This window comes from Budorcas taxicolor, chromosome X (genome assembly GCF_023091745.1).
Source record: "Budorcas taxicolor isolate Tak-1 chromosome X, Takin1.1, whole genome shotgun sequence".
NCBI lineage: Eukaryota > Metazoa > Chordata > Mammalia > Artiodactyla > Bovidae > Budorcas > Budorcas taxicolor.
Genome location: NC_068935.1, coordinates 42,501,965 through 42,525,768, shown reverse-complemented (window position 1 = coordinate 42,525,768; position 23,804 = coordinate 42,501,965). Strand labels below are relative to the sequence as shown.

Sequence of the window (23,804 nt, the reverse complement as noted above, 5' to 3'; positions counted from 1 at the left end):
GTCCTTAGAACATAGGTTTTTCCTCAGAATATCACCTCAAGATATGAGGAGAAATGGTCTGTGGTATGTTTGATGTAACAGCCTAACATTTCATATAAATGCAATGAAAATCAAATACGAAGAAAGTTTTATTATAATCATGGTAAATTAATTATTTCCATCAAATTTATAATTCTAGGCAAATGAGTTTTGTGATCCCGACTGTGCACATAATTCAGTAAACATTTCCAAATACGAATAAGGGAAATTTTAGAATTAGATCTTGTTGGACTTCCTTGGTGGCACAGTGGATAGCAATCCGCCTGTCCATGCAGGGGATACAGGTTTAATCTCTGGTCCAAGAAGATTCCACATGCCATGAAGCAAGGAAGCCCATGAGCCACAACTACTGAGCCCACAATTCAGAGCCCATTAGCCACAAACACTGAGTCCGTGGGCCACAATTCCTGAAGCCTGCACACTCTAGAGCCTGTGCTCCACAAGAGAAGCCATTACAGTGAGAAGCCCACACCACAACTAGAGTATAGTCCCCACTTGCCACAGCTAGAGAAAGCCCATGCAAGGCAACAAAGACTCGGTGTGGCCAAAATAATAATAATAAAATAAATAACTTTAAAAAAAAGAATTAGATCTTGTGTTATTGTGTTTTTGTTTTTTTTTTTTTTTACCATAGGTTTCATAGAGTTTTCCCTCACACTATTGGTGAAATCAGAAAAATTACCCAAAATTTAAACTTACCATAACTTGGAAAACTAAATGCAAATAAAGTAGGTATAACATGCATGTGTGCTCAGTCCCTCAGTTATGTCTGACTCCTTGTGACCCCATGGACTGTAGCCTGCCAGTCTCCTCTGTCCTTGGAATTTTCCAGACAAGAATGTTGGAGTGGTCTGCCGTTTCCTCCTCCAGGTAGTGGTGGTGGTTTAGTCACTAAGTCATGTCTGACTCTTGCGATCTCATGGACTGTACCCTGCCAGGCTTCTCTGTCCATGGAATTCTCTAGGCAAGAATACTGGAGTGGTTTGGTTTCCTTCTCCAGGGGATCCTCCCAACTCACGTATCAAACCTGGGTCTCCTGCACTGCAGGCGGATTCTTTACTGACTGACCTACCAGGGAAGCTCAGTCACCTCCTCCAGGGGATCTTCTCAACCCAGGGATTGAACCTGTGTCTCCTGCATTGGCAGCTGGATTCTTTACCACTGTGCCACCTGGGAAGCCCATGTGTATGCGTGCTGTCCAATATAGCAGCCACTGGCAGTATGCTTTTTTAAAAATTTAAGTCATTTACAATTAAGTAAGATTAAACCATCAGTTTCTCAGTCTGACTGACCACATTTAAGTATTTATTAGTCACATGCAGTAAGCTGAGTCTCTACTGGACATCAGAGATATAGAATGTTTCTATCATGGGAGAAAAGTTCTATTGGGCAGCACTGTTCTACACAGCTCTTTAAACTAACATGAAAATCAAAAGACCTAATTCAACAAAGAAGTCATCTACAAATGAGCTAACCAACTGATCAAGTAAACAAATATTAAGCCCTGGTGGCTCTCAGATGATCAAGAATCTGCTTGCAATGCAGGAGATACAGGAGACCCAGGTTCAATTCCCAGGTTGGGAAGATCCCCTGAAGAAGGAAATGGCAACCCACTCCAGTATTCTTGCCTGGAGAATTCCATGGACAGAGGACCCTGGCAGGCTACAGTCCATGGGATCGCAAGAGTCGGACACGACTGAGCGACAAACACTTTCACTTCCTAAGTATAAAAGGAATTTCTAACGTAAGCGGTAGGAAAGCTATGTTGCAGGCTGTCTGTACATATTTTAATGGATTAAACAAAATTAATGTAGAAGTTTCAGAACTGTACTTCTCAGCAATTTGAAAAGAATTTGTACCATTAATAGAGGTGTTTCATTTGGTTATTCACTAGAAATATTTTATTCATTGAGGGTGTACAGTATATAAGACAATGTATTTAGTATTCAAAAGATATAAAAACCATATATTCAGTCTTAGAGTCAAACTACAGAAAGTTTTAGGTTCAGTTCTAATACCTACTTTGATTTTTCTTTCACCATAAATTATTGACTATAATTCCATGGACTAATTTCTCCATGAGAAAGCATATTAACTCCTATTCTCAGATGCTGATCTTTCCTAATAAATATTTTAAGGGGTTTTTTAAAGCAATAAAAGCACATTAATTATGATAGGAAAAGGGTAATTTAAGTAGTGTACTTGCATATATAAACTCCAGGAACTGAGAGCATTAGATCACTTGCAGAACAGTTACTAAAACTTGTATCAATGTAACTTCACCTAACTATGGTAGAATCTGAGAGAAGAAAAAGGGGAGGGGGAGAGTTATACAGGCAAAAATCTGGATAACTCTCCCTGTGAAGACAGACAAGTCAATTAAAGATATATTCTAATCTTAACACCGTAGCAAATTTAACATCAGAACACACCACCTACTTTTTTAAACATTTAATCTGAGAATTCTTAAGACACAATTTCATTAAAGCTATTAGAATTACTTGTATGTACCAAAAATTAAAATGAAAAATCATAACCAAATGTTTCAATTATCCTGGTACATACTATATCATATATGTAAAATACATAATATTCTGTCATTTACAATGAAAACAAAAATCATTAGCACTATAATAATACTACATTGTTACTGTTAAATACCTATAAAGAAATTACTTAACTGATTCCATTATCAGGCCAACATGTCTAACTCTCTACATGGCATATCTGTCTGTCCTAAATATGAAATCATTCAGTATAAAATTTCAGGGGACTTTAATAGCAATAGTAAAAAAAAAAATCACAAGAGATTGACAAAATTTATCTATAGACTCTTAAACTTCTGAAAGTAAAAAAATAAGTGATAAATTTAAAAGGCAAACAATAAACTGGAAAAATATCTTCTGTATTTATGACAAAGGATTAGTATCTTTATGATCTGATAAGCTCATAAAAGATTAAGAATCCAACAGAAAAATATGATCAAATAATTCATAGAACATAAATGGTTAAATATACTTTGAGAAAATTTGACTTCTCGGGAGTCAAAGTGTAAATTAAGTGATATATCATTTTCACCTATCAAAATAGCAATCTTTAGTTATAAAAAGCTACAATAAATCCAACAAGAAATGTGTTAGAAAGACAAACATAAAAGAAACCCCACAAATATACTGAGATAAATGATGCTTCTGGATGAACCAGATCAAGATGAGAATGGTATCAGTTCTTGCTAACCTTATTTAATGAAATGTTGAAAAGACAGAACTTAAGTTGATTTCCCAGTTTTCTGGAACAGTAAATGTATAATACTATCTTTTAAAAAAAGATATCAAAATATACCATAAAGCAAAAGTACTTAAAAAAACACTGGCATAGGAATAGACCCATATCAGCAGAAGAGAAAGCTAGGTTGAAAACAAACCCACATGGATATGGAAAATCAGAGTATGATAATGGTGGCATTTCAAATGAGTTGGGGAGAGACATAATGGCACAAATGGCTACCTATTTTCTAAAAATGGAGATTCCTATTCTCATACCATATGAAAAAAATCAGAGATGGAGCCAAAAAATCTAGTAAAATAACAAACTATAAATGTAATAGAAGAAAATGGAAGAGAATTTTGGGATTAGGACACCTAATTAGAAGCCATTTAGTGGCAGGGAATGAATACCTATACTTTACAGAGAGCACTTAAAATCAATTTTGAAAAGATAAACCTTGAAAGAAAAACATGTAAAAGACAGAAGTGACAGTTCACAGAAGAAATATAAATGACCAAAAAAAATGGGCAGAAGCACAACCTTATTAGTGATAATAGAAATGGGAATTAAATGGGATAATCATATGGGTAAAAGTTATAAGGCTGATAATATCCAACAAAGGTATAGGGAACTGGACACTCTCATACAATGTTGGTACATATTACAGTACTTATTTCCAATGTTAAATGCATAGACTATCACCTGCCATCCCCATTTCTAAGATTTTATCCTACAGAATCACTTGCGTAAGTACATAAGCACATATGTATACGGAAGATCAATGCAGTTTTATTTGTATGTGGAAAAAGCAGATATAGGTGAGTTTTTAAAACACTTTGTTTGTATTTATTTGGTTGCACTGGGTCTTAGTTGCAGAATGTGAGATCTAGTTCCCTCACCAGGGATCAAACCCGGGGCCCCTGCATTGGGAGCGCAGTTTCAACCACTGGAGCATCAGGGAAGTCCCAAGGTGATTTTTTACAGTAGAGAAATCTATAAGTAAACTACAGTTCTATTTATTCTATGGGATATAAATAACACTATTCAAAAGAATGAGGTTGATCTGTATGCAGACAGAGAAAGGTGTCTGATATATCACAGAAAGAAAAGAACAAGTTTCACAACATCACCTATATATATACTATGATGCCATTGTATTATGAACAGTGCATAAATGGATACATATGTAAGATTGTACCTATGTAAGAAAGGTTCTGAGAAGACATACAAGCCATTACTAGTAGTTACTCATAGAGTGTGATTCTGGGGTAAAGAGAGGGCTTTCTGAATTACTTTAATAGTACTATTGTACTATTTAAATTTTTTTAAACAATGGGCAGTATACTACCTTTGTATTTAAAAGAATTCATAACATACAATGTGGTGAAAGGAGGGGGGTAAAGTCAGCCACTGCTGATGGGAATATAATCTAGCACAATCTTTCTAGAAAATAGCATGGCAGTGTGGATTGAGAACCTTAAAAAGATTAAACCTTTTGACCCCAGCAATATTATTTTGGGAAATGTATTCTGAAAACTATTTGCACATGAAAATGTTGGAAGCTAGTCCCAGCACCTTTGTTTAAATTTTTCATGGTTGCTTACTGGTTTTTTCCCTATTCAAAACTGTGAAAATATTTTACATTTTTTAAAGTTATCATTTTTAATAATAATTGTAAAAGAATTAACTGCATGAAAGAAGGAAAAATCTTCCTTTCCACCTTCCAATTCCAACTGCTCTGCACTCCCAGCTCTTGTCCTAATTTTCTTGCTTCTCTTTCTTCATATTTGCTCCCTCCCTTCTCAAGGTACTACTGTTAAGGCTTCTTTTCTCAATCTCAAGGGTAGAGAGCTTGGTTTTGAATCCCGGATCTGTTGTCAGAGACTCTGTGTCCTTGGACCTGAGACCTACTTTAGAGGGTTCTTCAACTAAAAGAGTTAAGGTACTTAATCTGGAACAGGGCCTGGCACATAAGACACTCTCAATAAATGTCAGCTGTTATTTTCTATGCATATGCAAATCCAAGCATACTGCTCTGCATCTTGCCCTTTTCCATTTAATATATGAATGCAAATACCCAAAATATAAGACCTAACATTTGAGTTTTTACTATACCAGATGTGCTATGCAGTTTACATGCATTATTTCATTTGAGTCTCGAAACAACCCCATGAGGTTGTATCAGTCATCATCCTCATCCCCCATTTTACAGATAAGAACAGTAAATTCAGAAAGTTAAAATTATTTTGCCCAAGATCACAAAGCTAGGGAAGAGCAGAGCTGGGACAGACATGTGTCAGTGAGTGACTATATGCTCTAGAAGTATTAATACCGACTATCAAGGAAATAAACATTTTTATATGCTCCTGCAAGGTAGAAAATCAATAGCTATACATATACTTATGTATGCATATTAGTGCTCTTGAAGGACACAAAAGAAACTGATCCTAGATGTTGCCTTCAGCGAAAAACTTTGGAAACTGGGAAACAAGGACAAGTATGAGAGGAAAGCTGCCTTTCCAGTACTTAGTAAATCTATTCTATGCACCTAAACTTAAAAGGTTTTTAAAGACCTTGATACCATATTAAGATCTCCCTAAATTTCCATTTAATAAAAGTAATGAAGATTGGAAATTGCTATCATCCTGGGTGATTTCACTGTCCACATGGACAATCCAAGCAACACGTAGTCATTCAGTTCCTTAATCTTCACTAATGTCCTCCATCAACCACCTAATCCCTATAATCACACCCAGATACCTCATAATCACCTAAAAGGATTCTATCTCTGAAATCACTGCCTCATACCCTGGGACCACAGATGATTGCTCTCCTAAGTAGTTTCATTCTCATTGTTCTTCAATCTTACCAGGACTTCCAGTTTATTAATTCCTTTCAGTTTATTTCTCTCTAGCAAATATTCTAAACTTCCTATCCCTTTACTTTTTTGTTGAACTCACTTGGAAAAAATCCTGATTCTGAATGAACCAACTAGCCACTTTCTCTGTGCTACACCCAGGATCCCGAATTGCTAGAGGAAATGTCACACATCTGACGGCATCATTTTATAAATTCAGGGTTACTAACCTCAACTGCTCCAATAAGGTCTGGAAACTTTACACTTCTTTATGTAAACTTTCTCCCCTGGTCTTCACAACTAGTATTTCAAAACTCTCTCCAACTTCCAACCCTCACCCATCCCCCTACAGTTTCCCTCACAGAGAAAACAGACCTAATAGGAACCACCTATCTTCCTTCTCTCCTATTACAGTGGAAAGGTTCTCCTTATCACAGGGCAGTTGTTCCACCTGTGCGCTCAATCCTCCTCCTTGTACCTTCAATCTCTTCTTGTCCATTGAATCCTTTCTTGTAAGCATTAACAACTCATCTCCCTCCCCACAAAGGCCAACTAAGTGAAAGAAACCAATCTGAAAAGGCTACATATTGTATGATTCCAAGTATATAACATTCTGGAAAAGGCAAAAGTATGGAAGATGGTACAGAGATTCTCAAATTTAATATTTCAAAACACAGTTCATGTTATATCAAGCTAACATAACAGACTGAATTATATAGTATTTATCACTTTAAGTATTAAAAGTAGGTACTGAGCCACAGATGGCAAATGATCAACACGCTACCAAAGGTATCAATTCCTCTTTGCTCTATAGACTAGTGCGGTACAGTTCTCAAAGACAGTCCCTGAAATACAATCCTATAACTCCCCACCATAAATTACAATCATAAAGTAGAACATATGTTTCCCATTAGAATAATGAAATAAGTGGAAGTTCTGTTTCTGATAATGCACCCAATATCTAATAAATTCAAGCTAGATAAATGTGATAAAAGTCTAAGTTCAATAAACAGAAATTGCCATATTTTTAAATTGCAAAGTTATGCTCTCAAGTTCTACAATATGAGTTTATACAGACACTACATGTCGCTAATACAGAGAACCCCAATATGCTATAAAGTATACACCGAACCCAAATTTCAAACCAATTGTATCATAAGTTTGAATTGTAGTATTCCTGCCAGTACTACCAGAAGAAAAGTCCTCTCGAAAAGTATGAATTTAGATCTTCCTCATTAAAAAGTTTCTCAAAGCAAAACGGTGGTTAAAATTATTTCACTTTCTGTAGTCTGCAGTGACTTATCTCCACCACTAGATGGTACTATCAGCTTCAGAAAGTGAGGGAATAAAAGGGGCGATGTCTATATGACTCTGTCGCCACCCTTAAATACCCTGCCCCAGTATGCTGATACACTTGCCAGATCATTAAGTCTCAATCCTTGGTTTACTACATATGCTCACTAAAATTTTGAAGAGAATCAAATAAATACATTGTTAAAATCTGAAGCAATGGAAGGTGAGAAAGCTTACGTTTAACCTTTCACTAAAGCTTTTTCAACTCAATTCCAGAATTAAATGAAAAAAACTGAAGGAAAACACTATAAAGTTTATCAGTTGTACTTTATCAATTTAAAAAGATTCTGTTCTTATATTTGTCCAATATCTTATCTTAATAATAAGTTTTTGCTAAAGACAACCTTTAACCAGCACTTCTAAAGTATTTACATTAATCTGGTCCTAAAGGGAAAACAATACTATTTTGTATTATAAAACCAAGACCTAAGATGTCAAAAAGGGCCACATATTTTAATGTGCTAACACTGATAATTAGGTAAGTCTTTATAAAAGAGACAACTTCCTAAAACAACAGGCTCAAATCATTCTTAATTCTAAGCAACAGGCTCTCAGAAGCTTACAAAAACTTGAAAGATCTCTAATCTAAATGAAAGGATAGAACAATCTCAGATTAAATCTGAGCTTTTCATATTGCTAGAAAGAGTATCAAAACCATCTGTATGAGAAATGTGAAACAAGTCAGAATTCAGTTTCAGAACTTTCCCATACCTTTTAAAAACCAACTATACAGCTTGGCTAACTATATATAAACATGACTGTCCTGGTTTTGTACAAATTTAAGTGGAAACAAACCATAAAATAACTTAAAAGGTTTGTATTTTTAAATTGATTACTTCTTATGAACATGTCTATATTAAGGGGGGGTGAAAGTACTGCAATGTGAATAAAAATTCAACAGAAAGATTGTTTATCACAAAATGTACCAGTATTTCTAGTCCACGTTTTCTTTATCTGACAGTAGCAAGGACTCTATATAATTATTACTTTTACAATCCACTAACATAGTTACCTGAACACAGAAACCCATAACCACTAGCATCATTTCCCCCTAAAGATAAATATATTCTCCATGTACTCTTTACAGGAATTTAAGGTAAAAGTTTTCTTTAAAAATTCAGATCTTTTTCACTATTAGTTTAATGTAAACTTTTCACATTCGTTTATCCAAATGCTTTTCTCTTTTTTTCCCATTGTTCTGGTTGATCCGTAACTTGAGTAATTTTTATAGTGCCTTAACTTAATTTAAAACGAACAAACATGTTCTCTATACTTAAGTATCTTCACTATAAATCTTAATAACAGGAATAAAAATTCATTTGCAGATATAATAAAACTGCTCCTCAAAAGGCTTTGAACCTCTGTAGGAACTGGGTTAAGTATTCTTAAAAAAAAAAACAACAAAAAACTGAAGTATAGTTGATTTACAATGTTGTGAAAAATATGGAATGCTTCATGAATTTGTATGTCATGACTGCACAGGGGCCATGCTAGTCTCCTCTATATTGTTCCAATTTTAGTGTATGTGCTGCTAAAGCAAGCACCCGAGCGCTTTTCTTAATTCTTCAAATAGCATTCAATTTTAAGACACCTCTTGTGGTGAAAATTAACATAGTATAATTCACTCATATTTTACTCAAATTTCCTCTTGAAATTAAAAAGTGGCTGAATGACGTACCTTCAGAATTATGTGCAGTTTTCTTGTGTTTTCGACAATAAACCCTACAAAAAATGAAAAGATTAAAAATTACCAAGTAAACAAACCAACTCATTTTTCAAATTAAGAATGGGCAGTATACTTCACCCCATTCACTAGATTCCAAAAACCTTATCATTAAACTTTCTATGCCATTTCTCGAAGCAGTCAATTCCCTACCAAAAACACCCTTTACAACAGATGATGAGATGCTTGGAATCAGGCAAAAGTTTTTTGCAAAGACCTAAAGAAAGTATGACTTAAAAAAGCTAAGAGAAGTTAAATAATTACATGTATATTCCTTGTGAAGGTTTCTCTCGTATTTGAGCTTTATCATGCAATGCACAGTGGTAGTGGTATGTCCTGTGACAAGTTTTCACATCACAACCAATTGTTGCTCCGGGACAATGGCACAAAGAACACATCTACAGCAAAACAATAAAATATTATTATTAGTGTATGGTTTTGCTACAGCTATGGTATCAGGTTAGAGGCATAGCAAATCTCTGTCAAGGAAAAGAAACTGGTTATTGAAAAGTTCTATAACTAATATTGTTATTTTTCTTATTTTTCTCACCTAGAAATAATTCAAATAAAATTCTACTGGGAGTATTTTTTCCCATGCTAAACAATGACAAAATTAATGGAATATTATTGATGTCTATTGTTTTATTGTGGTCAAGAGAAAATCTGAAATGTTGCAGGAATGTAAACTGTAGACCTTTTCACAATCCAGATCTTCCTGGAAATGAGTAACTGGGGAAAATGGCTCATACCAGAAAAAACTGTCCTTCACATTTCCACTTATCAGTGAGAATTTTTAGAAAAGAAATCTCACATACTATTTGGGAACCTGGTAAAATCAATTTCAAGTGAGGGAGGGAAAGAAGATAAAAGAATTAGGTAGATTTTTAAATCCCTCGAGCCCTAAAAATATTCTGTGATGTCAAACTGATTGTGAAAACATGCTCATCTATTTTAATTTAATCCGTTACTTACCTCTCACAACATACTTTAATACAATTTACCTCTAACTTTACTGGATAATTCATATCATTTAACTAGCTCATATCTAAATTTAGAAAAAAATTCTTTAAGAAAAGTACATAACGATGACTGTTAGTGGTTCTGATTAACATATCATAGTATACTGTACTATGGTGGTGGTTTAGTTGCTAAGTCGTGTCCAACTCTTGCGACCCCGTAGACTGTAGCCTGGCAGGCTCCTCTCTCCATGGGATTCTCCAGGCAAGAATACTGGAGTGGGTTGCCACTTCCTTCTCCAGGGGATCTTCCCCACCCAGGAATCAAACCCAGGTCTCCTGCACTGCAGGCAGGTTCTTTACCAACTGAGCTACAAGGGAAGCCCATTATGAGTGGACTTTTAATGAGGCTCTCTCCTAAGCTATAAACGCCATGCCAAAATAAATTCACAGGAAGGTAAATCTTAAAAACTGTTCACTTGTTTTTTGGTAGGGATGCCTCATTGGGAACTGTTCTCATTCCTCTTTACTTGGCCCCTAAGTAATTTTGGTGTACCAAAAGGCTAATGTAAATTCTAATAAAATACCTTCTATTTCTCTAAGCAAGTCAAACACTCAACCTTTCATTCAAGCTATCATTTAAAAAAGACTCCTATATAAGTCAGAAACAGAAACATTCTCAATACAGGTACTTCCCAGAAAACACGAGGGCCAGTGCCCATTATTAATGCTAAAGAAATACACCACTTCCTTAAATAAATACAGAAACTTCAAAGCAATACTGTAAAAAGAAACACTGTGCCAAATTATCAAGCAAGGAAAGTTGTTAAATCCTTTTGGGTGGCTTATAAATTGTTAAGGACATGGAACATTCGTACTCAGCTTACTTATGAGGTTCTATTATTTTAGTAAATTATACTTCTAATTAAAAAAACATAGACTTATTATAGAATTGCAGAAAACACAGAAGAGCACAAAGAAAATTAAAAAATCATTCATACCAACCAAGTGTAGACACCATTACAGTACTGCAATGCTTATGTGAAAGTATTTTTCTCTGTAATTCTATACATATTAGTCATTTGGTTTTTAACTTAATAAATTGAACATTACCACTACATTAAGAACTGTACTGCAAGTAGCTCATCTCGAAATTACATTGAAAATGGGTTTGCTCAGGTACATTTTGAAAATATCGAATGCAATGAGCAAGCAAAAATACAAGGAGAGGTATTGTTAAAAATCCTGTACCAGCTCAGCACTGGCACACATAGAGTGAGATGGGCACTTCCAGACACTGCTGGAAATTGGTATACTCTCTGGACAGCAACTTGCGTTATTTATCACAGAGCTTATTAAAAGTTTATATACTCTCTGATCCAATAATTTTCTATTAACCTAGTCTACAGAATGGGGACACTACTGTTACGTTCAAGATATCATTGCTATATTGCAACCCCTGAAATAATACTTGAACTCCTATGGGACTTAAGATAGACTATTCATTTTGGCTGTTACCATTTTACTTCTTTGTATGACTAATTATCTTTGTAAATGTACAGATTTTATCCACTGACTGCTTCTAGACCAAGTTTTTTTGAAAGATACACACTGTGACTACCATGTAATACTCAATAAACATTTTGATTTTAAGCTTACTATGTTACTGAAAATTTTAATATCATATACCATATTTTTCTCATTCATGTTTTTAACATCTGCAGACTTGACCACTTATCTTCAAGTATGTCTAAAAAGTCTGATTTGAAAAGGTAAAATGGAGAACAATCCAATTGAAGGGACAGAGAATGAGCAGAGAGAATGAGGAAGAGATAAAAAGACAATTAAAGACATAAAAATCCCAATTAAAGTTAAGAAACTAGATAGGTGGCTAGTATACTTTTCTTTTAAAAAATATTGTGGAAAATAAAATAAAGAGGACTTCTGGAAAAAAAAAAGTTGAATAATAGGAAAATAACCCCTACACAGCAAGGCACTAGCTGGTTGGACCAGAGTGATGTTATCCTGTATTCCTCTTTACACAAAACATTTATTTGCCCTTCAATCAGTCATAGGCTCTATTGGGCCCTCATCAGAAAAGTGTTAACCTGCCATTTAACATCATGCTTGCACTGCAGTCAGAGTTCTCTCAAATGTGGAGAAATGAAAGTTAACCTGATGGCAACACATTTTTCAAGGACAACGGTGGACTACTTCCTCCTTGAAAAAAGGTCTTTTCCCACATATCAAATACACCTATCAAATATTCTGTTGAAGGCCAACTTCCTGTCTTCAGGATAGGCATAATGTCAATTCTCAGCTTATCCTGCCTAACCCTGATTTCAAGTTCTTTAAATAGAGGTGAAAATTTCTTTGTTGTTAATGATTTTTTTTTTACTTTTATCCCTCTATTCAGTTTGCTATCTAGTAGACCTAACAAATTCAACAAATTGTCTTCCAAAATAGGGAGATTAGAAAACAAGACTCAACAGATGTTTGCATAACATGGTATCTTTTTATAATTTTTTTAATAAAAATTACATATATTTAGGATATACAGCATGTTTTAATGTATATATACAGAGTGAAATAATTACTATAATTGAGCTAATTAACATGCCCATCTCTCCAATATAGTTGCCATTTTTTGGTGCACTGGTATAAGCCCCAGAAGTCTACTGTCAGCAAATTTCCAGGATACCACAGAGTATCATTAACTATGGTCATCATGTTGTACAACAGATCTCTAGACTTATTCATCCTACGTAAGTGCAACTTTGAAACTTTTGACAAACATCTCCCATTTCCCTGACTCCTCCAGCCCCTGGTAACCTGGGTTCTACTCTCTGGGAAGCTATACTATATTAAGTTGGGCCATACAAGCAGAGTCTTAAGGAGCTAATCCACAAACAAAAGAGGAACAAAGTCAAGCATGAGAGTAGATGAACAGAACTGAAAGGACTATGACTTAGCTAAAGTCCTGCAGGAGCCTGAAATTCACTCTACAGAAGGAAGAAGTCTTAAGTAATAAAAGGACAAATACTGCTTTGTTAGCAGCTATGGGGGAAACTCAGGGAAAAACTCAATTAAGACCACAGACAGAGACAAGGCAAAATAAATGAGATACCAACTTCTAGGACAGGTAGAAAGAAACGGCTCTTGAAGAAAAGTTCTACGACTTAGTTTGCCCAGCTCAATTGCTGTGTATCTACTATGTACGTCAGTAGCTGACCACAAGTGTATAGGTATAAATTCTCACAGCCAAGTACTTACTACTCTCAAGACATTTGTTCCAAGAAAACTGCTACAAATGTACAGAGAATGCAAGAGATTTCCAAAAGAAAAGTCTGTAAGGAAAAACAGGACCAAAAGCACTTGGAGTTGGGACTAGAGTACCTAAGATATTTTCACAGGAGAGATGAGACAAAAAATTAAGTGAGAGCAGTTTACCTTACACTGGTGTTTGTCACTTTGTATTTTCTTAAATAACAGAAAACAATACCTCTAGTTATTAATAATAAAATAATTAGGTCTAAATGGAAAGCTAGAAAGCAAAACTCAACTCTTAAAGTTGTCTAAGTCATTTAAAAAATGACTTGATAGATTAGGACCTTAAATTCTCCAAGTGCTTCTAAAAAACAGGGCCGCTGAAAAGTACTTTATTAGAGTGACAGACTAAATCTAAGCAGTTACTGAATAAATAATTTCAGAAGTCTTTTAGAAATCAGAGGGCAAGGAACTAATAATAAGTAAGCCTATCAAGCTCTTACTTAACCTAGTCTCCTGACCTTGCTCTCAATATCACATACTCCAACTCCATCCAACTTTATGAATCATTATTATTAGGGGAAGCACACTGATTGAAACTGCCCACCCTGGCCAGGCACCATAGTAACCATTTGCATGAGTTGTTTTATGACAGGAGATCCTGATAAGGAACACGGAACTAATAAGCCACCAGCAACAGGAAGAGTTCGGGAAAAGTCAAAAGGAGACACCACGTGTCCATCCACTTCCCAGAATCCCTCTAGCTAGCATCTATCTTGGCTGAACGACGCGTGTGCCACCAAGGAAAGACTGCGAATTACAATGACTGACCAAAGACCACCTGGAAACTAATCCCATCACCATAAAACCCGAGACTGCGAGCCACAGAGCACAGCAGTTCTCCTGGGTTCCTTTACCCGACTGCTCTCCACCCGGGTGCCCTTTCCCAATAAAATCTCTTGCTTTGTCAGCACATGTGTCTCCTCGGACAATTCATTTCCGAGAAGAGCCCAGTTTCGGGCCTTGGAAGGGGTCCCCCTTCCTGCAACATTATAAGGAATAGAAATTCTCTTATTGGAGCTTTTGAAATTTGTTTTACTTATCTGAAAGATTCAGATTCAGAGTTTTTCGGAGCTCAGATCTTTATGTTTAAGCTCTTCTAAGATGTAGGTCTTACAGGCTGAGGGTACATACTGCTTGCTATACTTAATCTGTGAACACCAAAAATCCATGCTCAAATAAGTACCAAGACATCCCCTCCAAATCAGACATAGATTATTTTATATTATTGGTTGGGTTATCTTCCATTACTACAAGTAATTACATAATGACATAAATTTACAGTATTCTCAACTGCAAAGAAGTATTAAATGAAAGCAAAGGAGAAAAAAATTTGAATTTTTAAAAGATTAATTTATTCAGTAATAGCCAAAGACCTGATTTTCTCCATCATTAGACTTGAAGTTTCTCTTTGGCCTCACATTTATTCTCTTTAGTCACCTCCAAAGTAAAACAAAGTTATTTTTCTTTTTATAAATGACAGGTAAAATATCTGTACACATTTCATCTGCATGCCATAATCTGAGCTTTGAAAACAATTTACAGTTATATGAATACCTTCATGCTGCATGTACACTTAGTTACACAGATGACAATGAAGCCAGGGAAATTTTCTGGAAAAAAATTTACCTGTTTACCCCCAAAAATACTCTAAGGCAAGCCCAATTTGGCCCATCACCTGTCTTCACAAAGAAAGTTTTACCGGAACACAGTCACACTCACTTCTTTGGGTACTGTCTATAACTGCAACTGAAACAATATGGCTAGCAAAACCTTAAATATTAAGTATCTAATCCTTTATACAAAGTGCACCAACCCCTGTCCTAAGGCAATGATCCATAACTGAGTGCTCATCAAAAATCATTTGGGAACCTTTTTCAACCCACCCACCCTTCTTTCTGATTGCTGGTTAAGTATCCCTGATCTAAGGATTTAGTAGCACCATTAAGTCCATGGGCATTTTGTGCTTCTTTGTATGTAGTAAGCAGTGGTAACATTCTATACACTTTGGGTGCTTCATTTTACCCTTACTGAATGCCAAATAAGCCACATACTCTAAATAGCACTGGAGGTGATCTATGTATAATTATGGCAGATTTGCACTGTTGTATGGCAGAAACCAACACAACATTGTAAAGCAATTTTCTTTCAATTAAAAAATAAATTTAAAAAATAGCACTGGCATTTACTACTCTATACTTGTTAAAAGTACTTCCTCCTCCTTGAAACTCATCCCTCTTTTGAGTTCTACAGTATCACTTTCCCAGTGGAACACACTTCAAATGTCACTCTCTCTGAAGTCTTCTGATTTCTCAGGTAGAATTAATTATGGTCCGCTCTCCCAGATCCCCTGTGGCATTCTTTACATTCTAAGGCTAAAGTACATTTATTCATGATCACATACAAAGTGTCTAACATTGTGCTTGGTACAAAGTAGGTGCTCAATTAAGTATCTGATAAATTGACAGACAGATGATTTCTAGACTCTGGATAGAGGCCTTGATGAATACAATGCCTAAGGAAAACAACAAAAATTTAACACCCTACTGGGAGAATGAAGGTTGAAGAAACATGGAAACATCCTTGTTTGAGGCATACACAGCTCTTCACCATCCTGAACAAATAAGCAACCTGATCTTTCCTTCTAGATTTCTCTCATTCCTCTTTAAACTGCTAGAATTGCAAACAACACTCAAACACTGATTAACCAAAACAGAGGAATTTTATGCCTATACTCTTATCTCCATGGTCAATTTACACCTAGCCCATTATTAAAGCTTCACACTATTGTCCCATTGAAGCCCTTCCCTCCTTCAAATTCAGCCAACAATTAAGGAGTGCCCACTTAATAAGAGTACAATTGAGCACAAATGAGATGTCAAGCACCTTGCTAAGTGTTTTCCATGCATTCCCCCGCCCCCACCCCCACTTAATCCTATGCTGGGCAAAAAGAATAGTCTCTGCTCTCCCAGAGCTCATAACACAGTGGAGAAGAAAGGCTTGCGCACCTGTAACAAATACAATGCAGGGTGTTAAACCCTATGTCAAAGACGAAGGTTGAGCTGGACTCAAAAACCGGAGTTCTGAGAGGCAGCTAGGAGCTGAATAATATCAGTACATGCACAGCAGTGGGGGACAAGTGGAGGATATTCAGGAAACAGCTAGAATGAGATAGAGGATGAGATAAACAATGAAAATGGTGGGTTAAGTTATGCCTTCTGAAGGGTAGATATTCTATAGGCAGAAAGGAATCAGTAAAGGTTTGGAGTCAGGGAGTGAGTGATATTAGGTTATAAAGGTAGAGACCAAGTAATTACCAGCAGTATGCTGGAAGGATGGAAAGAGAAAGACTGGATATAGGGTCGCAATAAGAAAGAAGGCTGAGACATCCCAGAAATAGAATCGATGTGAGTGATATGGAAGAAGGAAGGTAAAGGATTCAGAAAGAGAATCGGGTTTCAGGGCAAGGAGACGATGAACAGTGGAACAGACAGGTTGAGTTTAAGATGCCTGCAGGACATCTAGGTACAGCAGACAAGTATGCTGCCATTATTGTATTTCATTTTCCACAATATGTATCACTTGTCTCCTGAAAAATCCTGCTTTGCCCTTCCCTTCCCTTCTTACCTGAGTTGAAATTCCTATCTAACGTTTAAAGACCCTGCAATCATCCCACCTTTCTCAATTCTAATCTATTACTGCCAGTCTCAGTGGCCCATTCTCATACAGTTAACCTATTTCATGGACTCATACTTTTTTTCCCTTTTAAATCTTACCATCTCTGGGATATAGTCTTAGCTACTTAAATTGGCATGACTCCTCCCACACAAAATAAAAAGGTGTATCTATAAATTGTCGTACTGCAGATCATATCTAGATTATGATCTCTCAAAACCAGATATCCTGTTTCGCTGGGGTGCCAAGCACTCAACTGGTAGAGAATAAATAACAAAGTCAGTATGTAGAATTGTAGAATTGGTCTTTTTATTTTCAGAGGCTACTAAAAATATCTTGCAAGTAACAGAGACTCAGAATATTCTTAGATAGTATGTAGGTAGGATTTTTGTTCTAAAAACTAACAATGCTACTAACAGACTATATTAATAGCAGCCTGATAATGTCCTAAATTCAGTATTATTTCCATCTTTATTAGAAAACTATTAAGTTTTAATTTTAAAATGTGATTTTGGGTTAGGGAGCTTAAAAACAGTCTAGCATAGCCTAGTGATTAAGATTTCTGGCTTTGGAGTTAACTGGCCCTGGATTCAAATTCTAGCTCTGCCACTTACCAGCTATATGATCATAGTCAGGTTACTTCTCTGAGCCTCAGCTTCCTAATCTGTAAAGTGAAAATAAATACCTTCCTATCTCACAATATGACTGTGAGGATTAAAAAGGATCATCTATTTAAAGTACTTAGCCCAGTCCCTAGTACATACTAAATGTTCAATAAATGTTAGCTATCTCTGCTACTGAAGAAGAAAACAGGAAAAATGTTCAGATGATTTCTCAAGATGTGAGAAAAATTTAGTTTAAAAAGGAGAAAGTTTAGGAATGATCTGAGGATAGTCATCAAGTATATGAAGGACTTTTCATTCTTAACACAAGAAAAAAAATACTTCCCTTAATGGAAAGAGACAGACCTAGAATAAATGACTCTAAATTAAATGAGATAGTTGATTTATATAGAAGGACAAATTTCTCAATTGTGAAGAGTGTTATATAATATTGGTCCTGTTTCAGCTTGCTTGGGTAGAATCACAATTTCTTAATAGGAAAGTGAACTAAATGGCTTCTTAACAGCTTTCGGTCTTAAGAGTTCTTGATATATTTGACACAGGTACCAATTAAAACAGTTCATTATTTGATGTAGATATCTTTCTTTTGATGGGGGGGGGATTTTAGTTCCCTGACCAGGGCTTGAATCTGGGCCCAGCAGTGAAAGTGAGTTCTGATCCCTGGGCTGCCAGGGAATTCCCGCATAGATACTCTTAATGATCTCACCACCTAGCTCCATTCATCAAGAGTATGTTCTTCAATGTTTCTCCCAAGTGTCTCCTTAAACAAAACAAAAACAGCAACAATAACTCATAATTTTACTTGGAAATTTGCATTTCTTGGCTAGATAGCTGGAGAATAAGAGTAAATGGTACAGATGTTGTATCTCCACATATGGATTCAACAGGAACTAGAAACCATTCTGGAAAAAAAAATTGTCTTAATTGCAAAAAGACTTTCAAATTATAAAAACCTTATATGCTAGCAAATGTCTTGATGTAAAAATGATAAACATGTTCATGCAGAATGGCTTTTCTCTTCAATTCTTGTAGCTGACGTGATCATCTTGGAAAGTGGACTATGGCAGCAAGAACACAGAAACTAGCCACCTGTACCCCCTTCTTTTTTGTGGCTTCCCATCCTCTCAAGACTCTGATGCGCCTGGCCACCTATATATTTACACCTTACACCCCAGCCTCTTCTCTTTATGGTTTCCTTTGGGGCAAGCACAAGATACAGACTGGAACCTCCCTTAAAAGCACCTATGGACCAGCACTCTTGCTTCTCATTATTTTCAATGGCTATTGACCCGCTTCTCACCTAGAAATCGAGATGAACAAGAGCCAGGGCAAACAGACTCACAAGATAAAACGCCTTAAAAAGTGAATTGTGCTTAGTTGCTCAGTTGTGTCCAGCTCTTCGTGATCCCATGGACTGTAGTCCACCAGACTCCTCTGTCCATAGGAATTCTCCAATCGAGAATACTGGAGTGGGTTGCCATGCCTTCCTCCAGGGGATTCTGCCATATGGCAGGTGGATTCTTTACCATCTGAGCCACCAGGGAAGCCCAAAAAGTCAATTAGGGAAGCTGATTATCTAGTTCTCATACAGTTTACCTACTTAAATGAAACGCTTCACTTTTTCTCTTGCTTTCTGATTTATGCCCTTTTAATTGCTTAGATTACACAGGGAAAAGTAAAGAAGAAAACCAAAATCTGGAATTTTGGTTACTTGACAATATTTCATGTAAAAATGATATAATGGAAGGGCCAAAACTAAGGGTAAAAAGGAGACTTAAAAATTATTTCAAAATTTAATATATAAATGCTACTCTAGTCCTAGGCCCTATGTAGATTATTTAAATTCTGACATTTTAAGAGAAGGAAAGGGAGCAAAATTATACACCTGGCTCAAAAATTCTCTCCTTCTGCCACTATTACTCAAGGCTGGATGCTCACAGCCCCAAAATTTTGGCTGCAAAACACCTTTCCTAAGGAACATCCCTGGCAGTCCAGTGGCTAAGACTCCGCTATATCACTGCCAAGGGAGTGGGTTCAATCCCTGGTCGGGGAATGTCAAAAAAGAAAAGAAAAAAAAAATCCTTCCCTAAGGTAAAACTCTTTACATCTTTTATAGCACGTTTTAGTTATGCAACATCACTGTATAGCAAGCAGTGATACAGGATTATCCATTTATACTGCTGGTAAAAATACAAATAAGGTAATGACTTGTCTAAAGTTACATAATGTATCAGTGGCAGCTATTAACAAAACAGGCCTCATGAATTCTCAACCCAGTAGGCTTTTCATTAGCCTACAACGTTAGCAGGGTCTTATTATTACTTATGAACAATAACTACAACAGGGCTGCCATTTTTCAAGTGTTAACTATGTGCCAGGCACCATGCTAGGTCCTCTACAGTTTCTTTTTAATTCTCACAATATCCCTGGGAGGCAGGGACTATCGTTATCTCCTTTAGGCAGGTGAAGAAAACACGGCATAGCGGAGTAAAGAACTTGTGCAGGGTCACCCAGCTAGTCAGTAAGAGAGCTAGGATTCAAATCCCCGTCTGTTACTATAGCTTGTGGTCTTAACCTCCAGTTCTGTTCTACTCCCTAGATCAAGGAATAAGCTTAGTTATGAATAACTCACTAGGGCAAAAAAATTAACTCCCTACATCTTGCCATTAAAAATTAATCAAGACAATTTATAATAGTGAAATTTGTACAAAGTTCTGATGCTTTCTGCACAAAGGGGAAATTTTATCTAATTTAAATAAATCTCCACTGAATTTAGCAATACTGATAGATGTATGTTACTGCTTCTTATAAAAATAGGCATCGCATTTGTTAGTAACACAGTAACATCAGGGACCAAACTGCTCCTGTTCTGACTAGAGCAGCCACATAGAATAACAACAATGCTAACAAGTCAGGGTGTAGACACATTTTCTATGAATATTCATCATGCCAAGGAAAAAACAATGGGTGATAAGGGTTACAGTACAACTAGTTTCAAATAAATAGTACTCTTTCTTCATATCCAAATTTGTTTTTAAGGACTAGGAAATAAAAACATACTGCTCCGGTTCTCAAAACTCAGCAAGCACAGTAACATGACGAAATCTAAAACCACCAAATGATAAAAAGATCACATTTTTTTAAATGGGGCATTCTATTGTTATCTGCAGTTTTGGGGATGGGAAAGATAAACATTGTCATGGTTAAGGTCTCATTGTAACAACAACAACAAAAATGTCTGACCTCTAAATTCCCATTTCTGCCTATAGTGACTCTAGAGTTGAAGACTATTTATCCTAAGAACAAATCTCAAATGTTCTCTTTGAACTTCTTCATACTGCTTTTATTTTTAAACTATAGAAAACTGACTACTTTTCAAAATAGATTATTCCCAATATCAAAATGATAGCCCTCCTTCCCATCAAGATTCTTTATGAAGTATGAGATTACTCAGTGTCTACATGTCCTGCCAAACCCATCTATAAAATAATGAAACACTTGATAGTGAAGCTATTGAAGGTACATTTACAGATTCAATAAAGAGCTTAGAAGAGAAAAATAACCAAATAAGAAGAAATTGTTTCAATGTAAACTATAATGCATCAAATACCACCTGAGACAATACTACTTTTCCACCAGAACAATACAGTATCTTGCCAAACTGGTTACTTGGTAGTGAAGACAACTGCAGGAACATTACACTGGTGAAGTTTCGGAAAAACTGTAAAATTCACCAAAAGTTATCCAAAGTCATAAATACTGTGTTGTATAACTGAATCACAGTAAATATGGTGTTCAGACACTGCTAACATTTTCTTGTTGAAACAGTTCTGTCATCTTCATTTGTAATGATAACAATTACTTTATCATGGAAAGTAAAAACATTTCAGAATTTTAATTAAAAAAAAACTTGAATGATGACTTTAACATAAAAAATTCAGATTAAGCGAACTGCTTGTTTCTAAGTCAACACAGCCCCCAAGAAGATTTTAATACTTTTGGGGGGGGGGAGATAAATATACATATTGATTTACTCCTTTTTTGTTCACTGGCAGACAAAACTAGCCTTGCAATTTGCTGATTTGGGGGAAAAAATAAGACTGCAATTTTTAAAAAACTACACTCAGTTAATAAGGCAATACACTTTAAAATAAGCAATTTCCTCCTTAATGAGCTTAAAATAAGTTTTATTCTCAAGAGGCAGAAATAGCAACTTACCAGCTTCGTGCCTCTTTTAATTTCCTTTTGGACATCTTCAATAGAAAATCCACCAAGACTTTCATTATCAGAGTGTGATGATACCAAAGCGGATGAGAAGAGCTATAAATTACATTTAAAAGAAATTAAGGTTCATATAAAAAGAAATTACAGTGAAACGTAATTTATAGTGAATAAGATGCTAAATTTCAAAGGAAATAGTAAAGTAAAAATGACACAACATTAGCGAGGAAGCACTTCTTAGCCGTTTAACTGATTTTGGTGTTGTTTTGTTTAGTATTCAGGACTATTCATGGTTAAGATTCTCCGCTTCAGGTCTCTCGGCTGCTGCGGGCATACTTACCATACACTTATGGTGTGCTGCCACCTTCTGGTTTTCAGATATTAGTAACTGTCCACATTCCTTGTCTCTATTTGACTTACAAAAGCCACACTTGCGCTGTCTTGTAGGCCCTTTTTTCTGTTCAACAGAGCTTGACATGATTTTTAAATTGCCTTTAGAATGCCACTTTATGCCTCAAGAAAAGCTACAGAGGATAAGAAGGGCAACAAAATGGTTAATTTATTTTAAAAATCAATTTATACATTCATGTAAATTGTTTAATATTTGACCTAGGTTTTAATATGTATAATTAAAAATAGCTACTTAGTACAGACAAATGAACACTGAAACCTCTGTAATTTTACAAAGTGTACTATCTATGCATAAAGATAAATTAATGAAGTAACTGGGAAAAATCAAACTGCTCTCAAATTAAGGGACATGTGAAATAATTAGAACTACTTCTGCATGGATAAATAAAACATGAACAATGTGTGAAATTAAAATAGTCATCTGCTAAAATAGTCATCTGCTGACATAATTAATGAAAAACATTTTTCATGTATACCAAGGTGCCCCTTCAAGGAGACAAAGAATTATATATCTAAGAGCAGAGCAAAAACCACTGAGAACTACACAATGTCCAGAGTGAACAGAACTCTTTAATTGCACAATTCTGTAAAGTTCACATATTGATAATCCAACAAATGAGAAATAAATTTTATATAACCATGACTTTGGAACACTTATTTTTAAAATTTGAGTTCTTTTCAAGTTTAAAAAAATCATTTATACATCTTTATTAGTTTTTGCTACTGTATTCCTTTTGCAAGTAAAGGAAAACTTAAGTTTTACAGCAGTCTATTAAAAAACATAGACTTTAAGAACCAATCATTTATAAAAACAACTGTTATCTGACTCTGAGATTTACTCCAAAAGTCTGCTTATTAAAGTTACAAACTGACAGTGGTGTTCTATATGCAGTAACTTTCATACTAAAATTAGTAATACTGTATAAAGGATGGGAAATTTTTCTGAATGAGCCTTCAATTTAGTCAAAATTATAATTATAGGTAGTATAGTCAAACAAAAAAAGGGAAGAAAAGTTCTAACATGAAAGGTTTCAGATTTAGATCATCAGTCTCAACATGGATTCTTCAGAAGAACAAAAACAAATGTAAAATCAGTTATTTGAATTGTGCCGTTTTCCCAAATCAAAAGAACTAAGTAGTTCAGGACCTAGGTTACCATAACACACATTTCAATCAATAAAATCTCAATTTTTTAATCTTAGAACTTACTAAATTCTTTCCATTCTTTAATATATTTGAACCTTTTCATAAAATGCTGAAAACATGGACTCACTAACACTACACACTGGCTTTCTGAGGAGCGCTTGTTCACCAACAGCAGCAGCAGCTGGATGCCAGCAAGGTGGTAGCTG

The 23,804-nt window shown here is 35.5% G+C and overlaps 1 protein-coding gene and 1 non-coding gene across 2 annotated transcripts in view; both read right to left on the bottom strand.

Annotated features, from left to right (window-relative positions):
• The window catches only part of PHF6 (PHD finger protein 6), a 39,665-nt gene extending 17,146 nt beyond the window's left edge, over positions 1 to 22,519 (bottom strand). The window contains exons 1-4 of the mRNA XM_052663596.1: positions 22,382 to 22,519; positions 22,039 to 22,140; positions 9,504 to 9,637; positions 9,195 to 9,238 (exon numbers count right to left, since the gene is read on the bottom strand). Coding sequence (XP_052519556.1) covers positions 9,195 to 9,238; positions 9,504 to 9,637; positions 22,039 to 22,140; positions 22,382 to 22,519 — 418 coding nt within the window. The remainder of the gene's footprint in view (positions 1 to 9,194; positions 9,239 to 9,503; positions 9,638 to 22,038; positions 22,141 to 22,381) is intronic.
• LOC128070731 (U6 spliceosomal RNA) lies at positions 8,954 to 9,060 on the bottom strand. The gene has a single exon (XR_008201700.1). It is a non-coding gene; the product is annotated as a U6 spliceosomal RNA (small nuclear RNA).
• Positions 22,520 to 23,804: the final 1,285 nt, after the last annotated feature.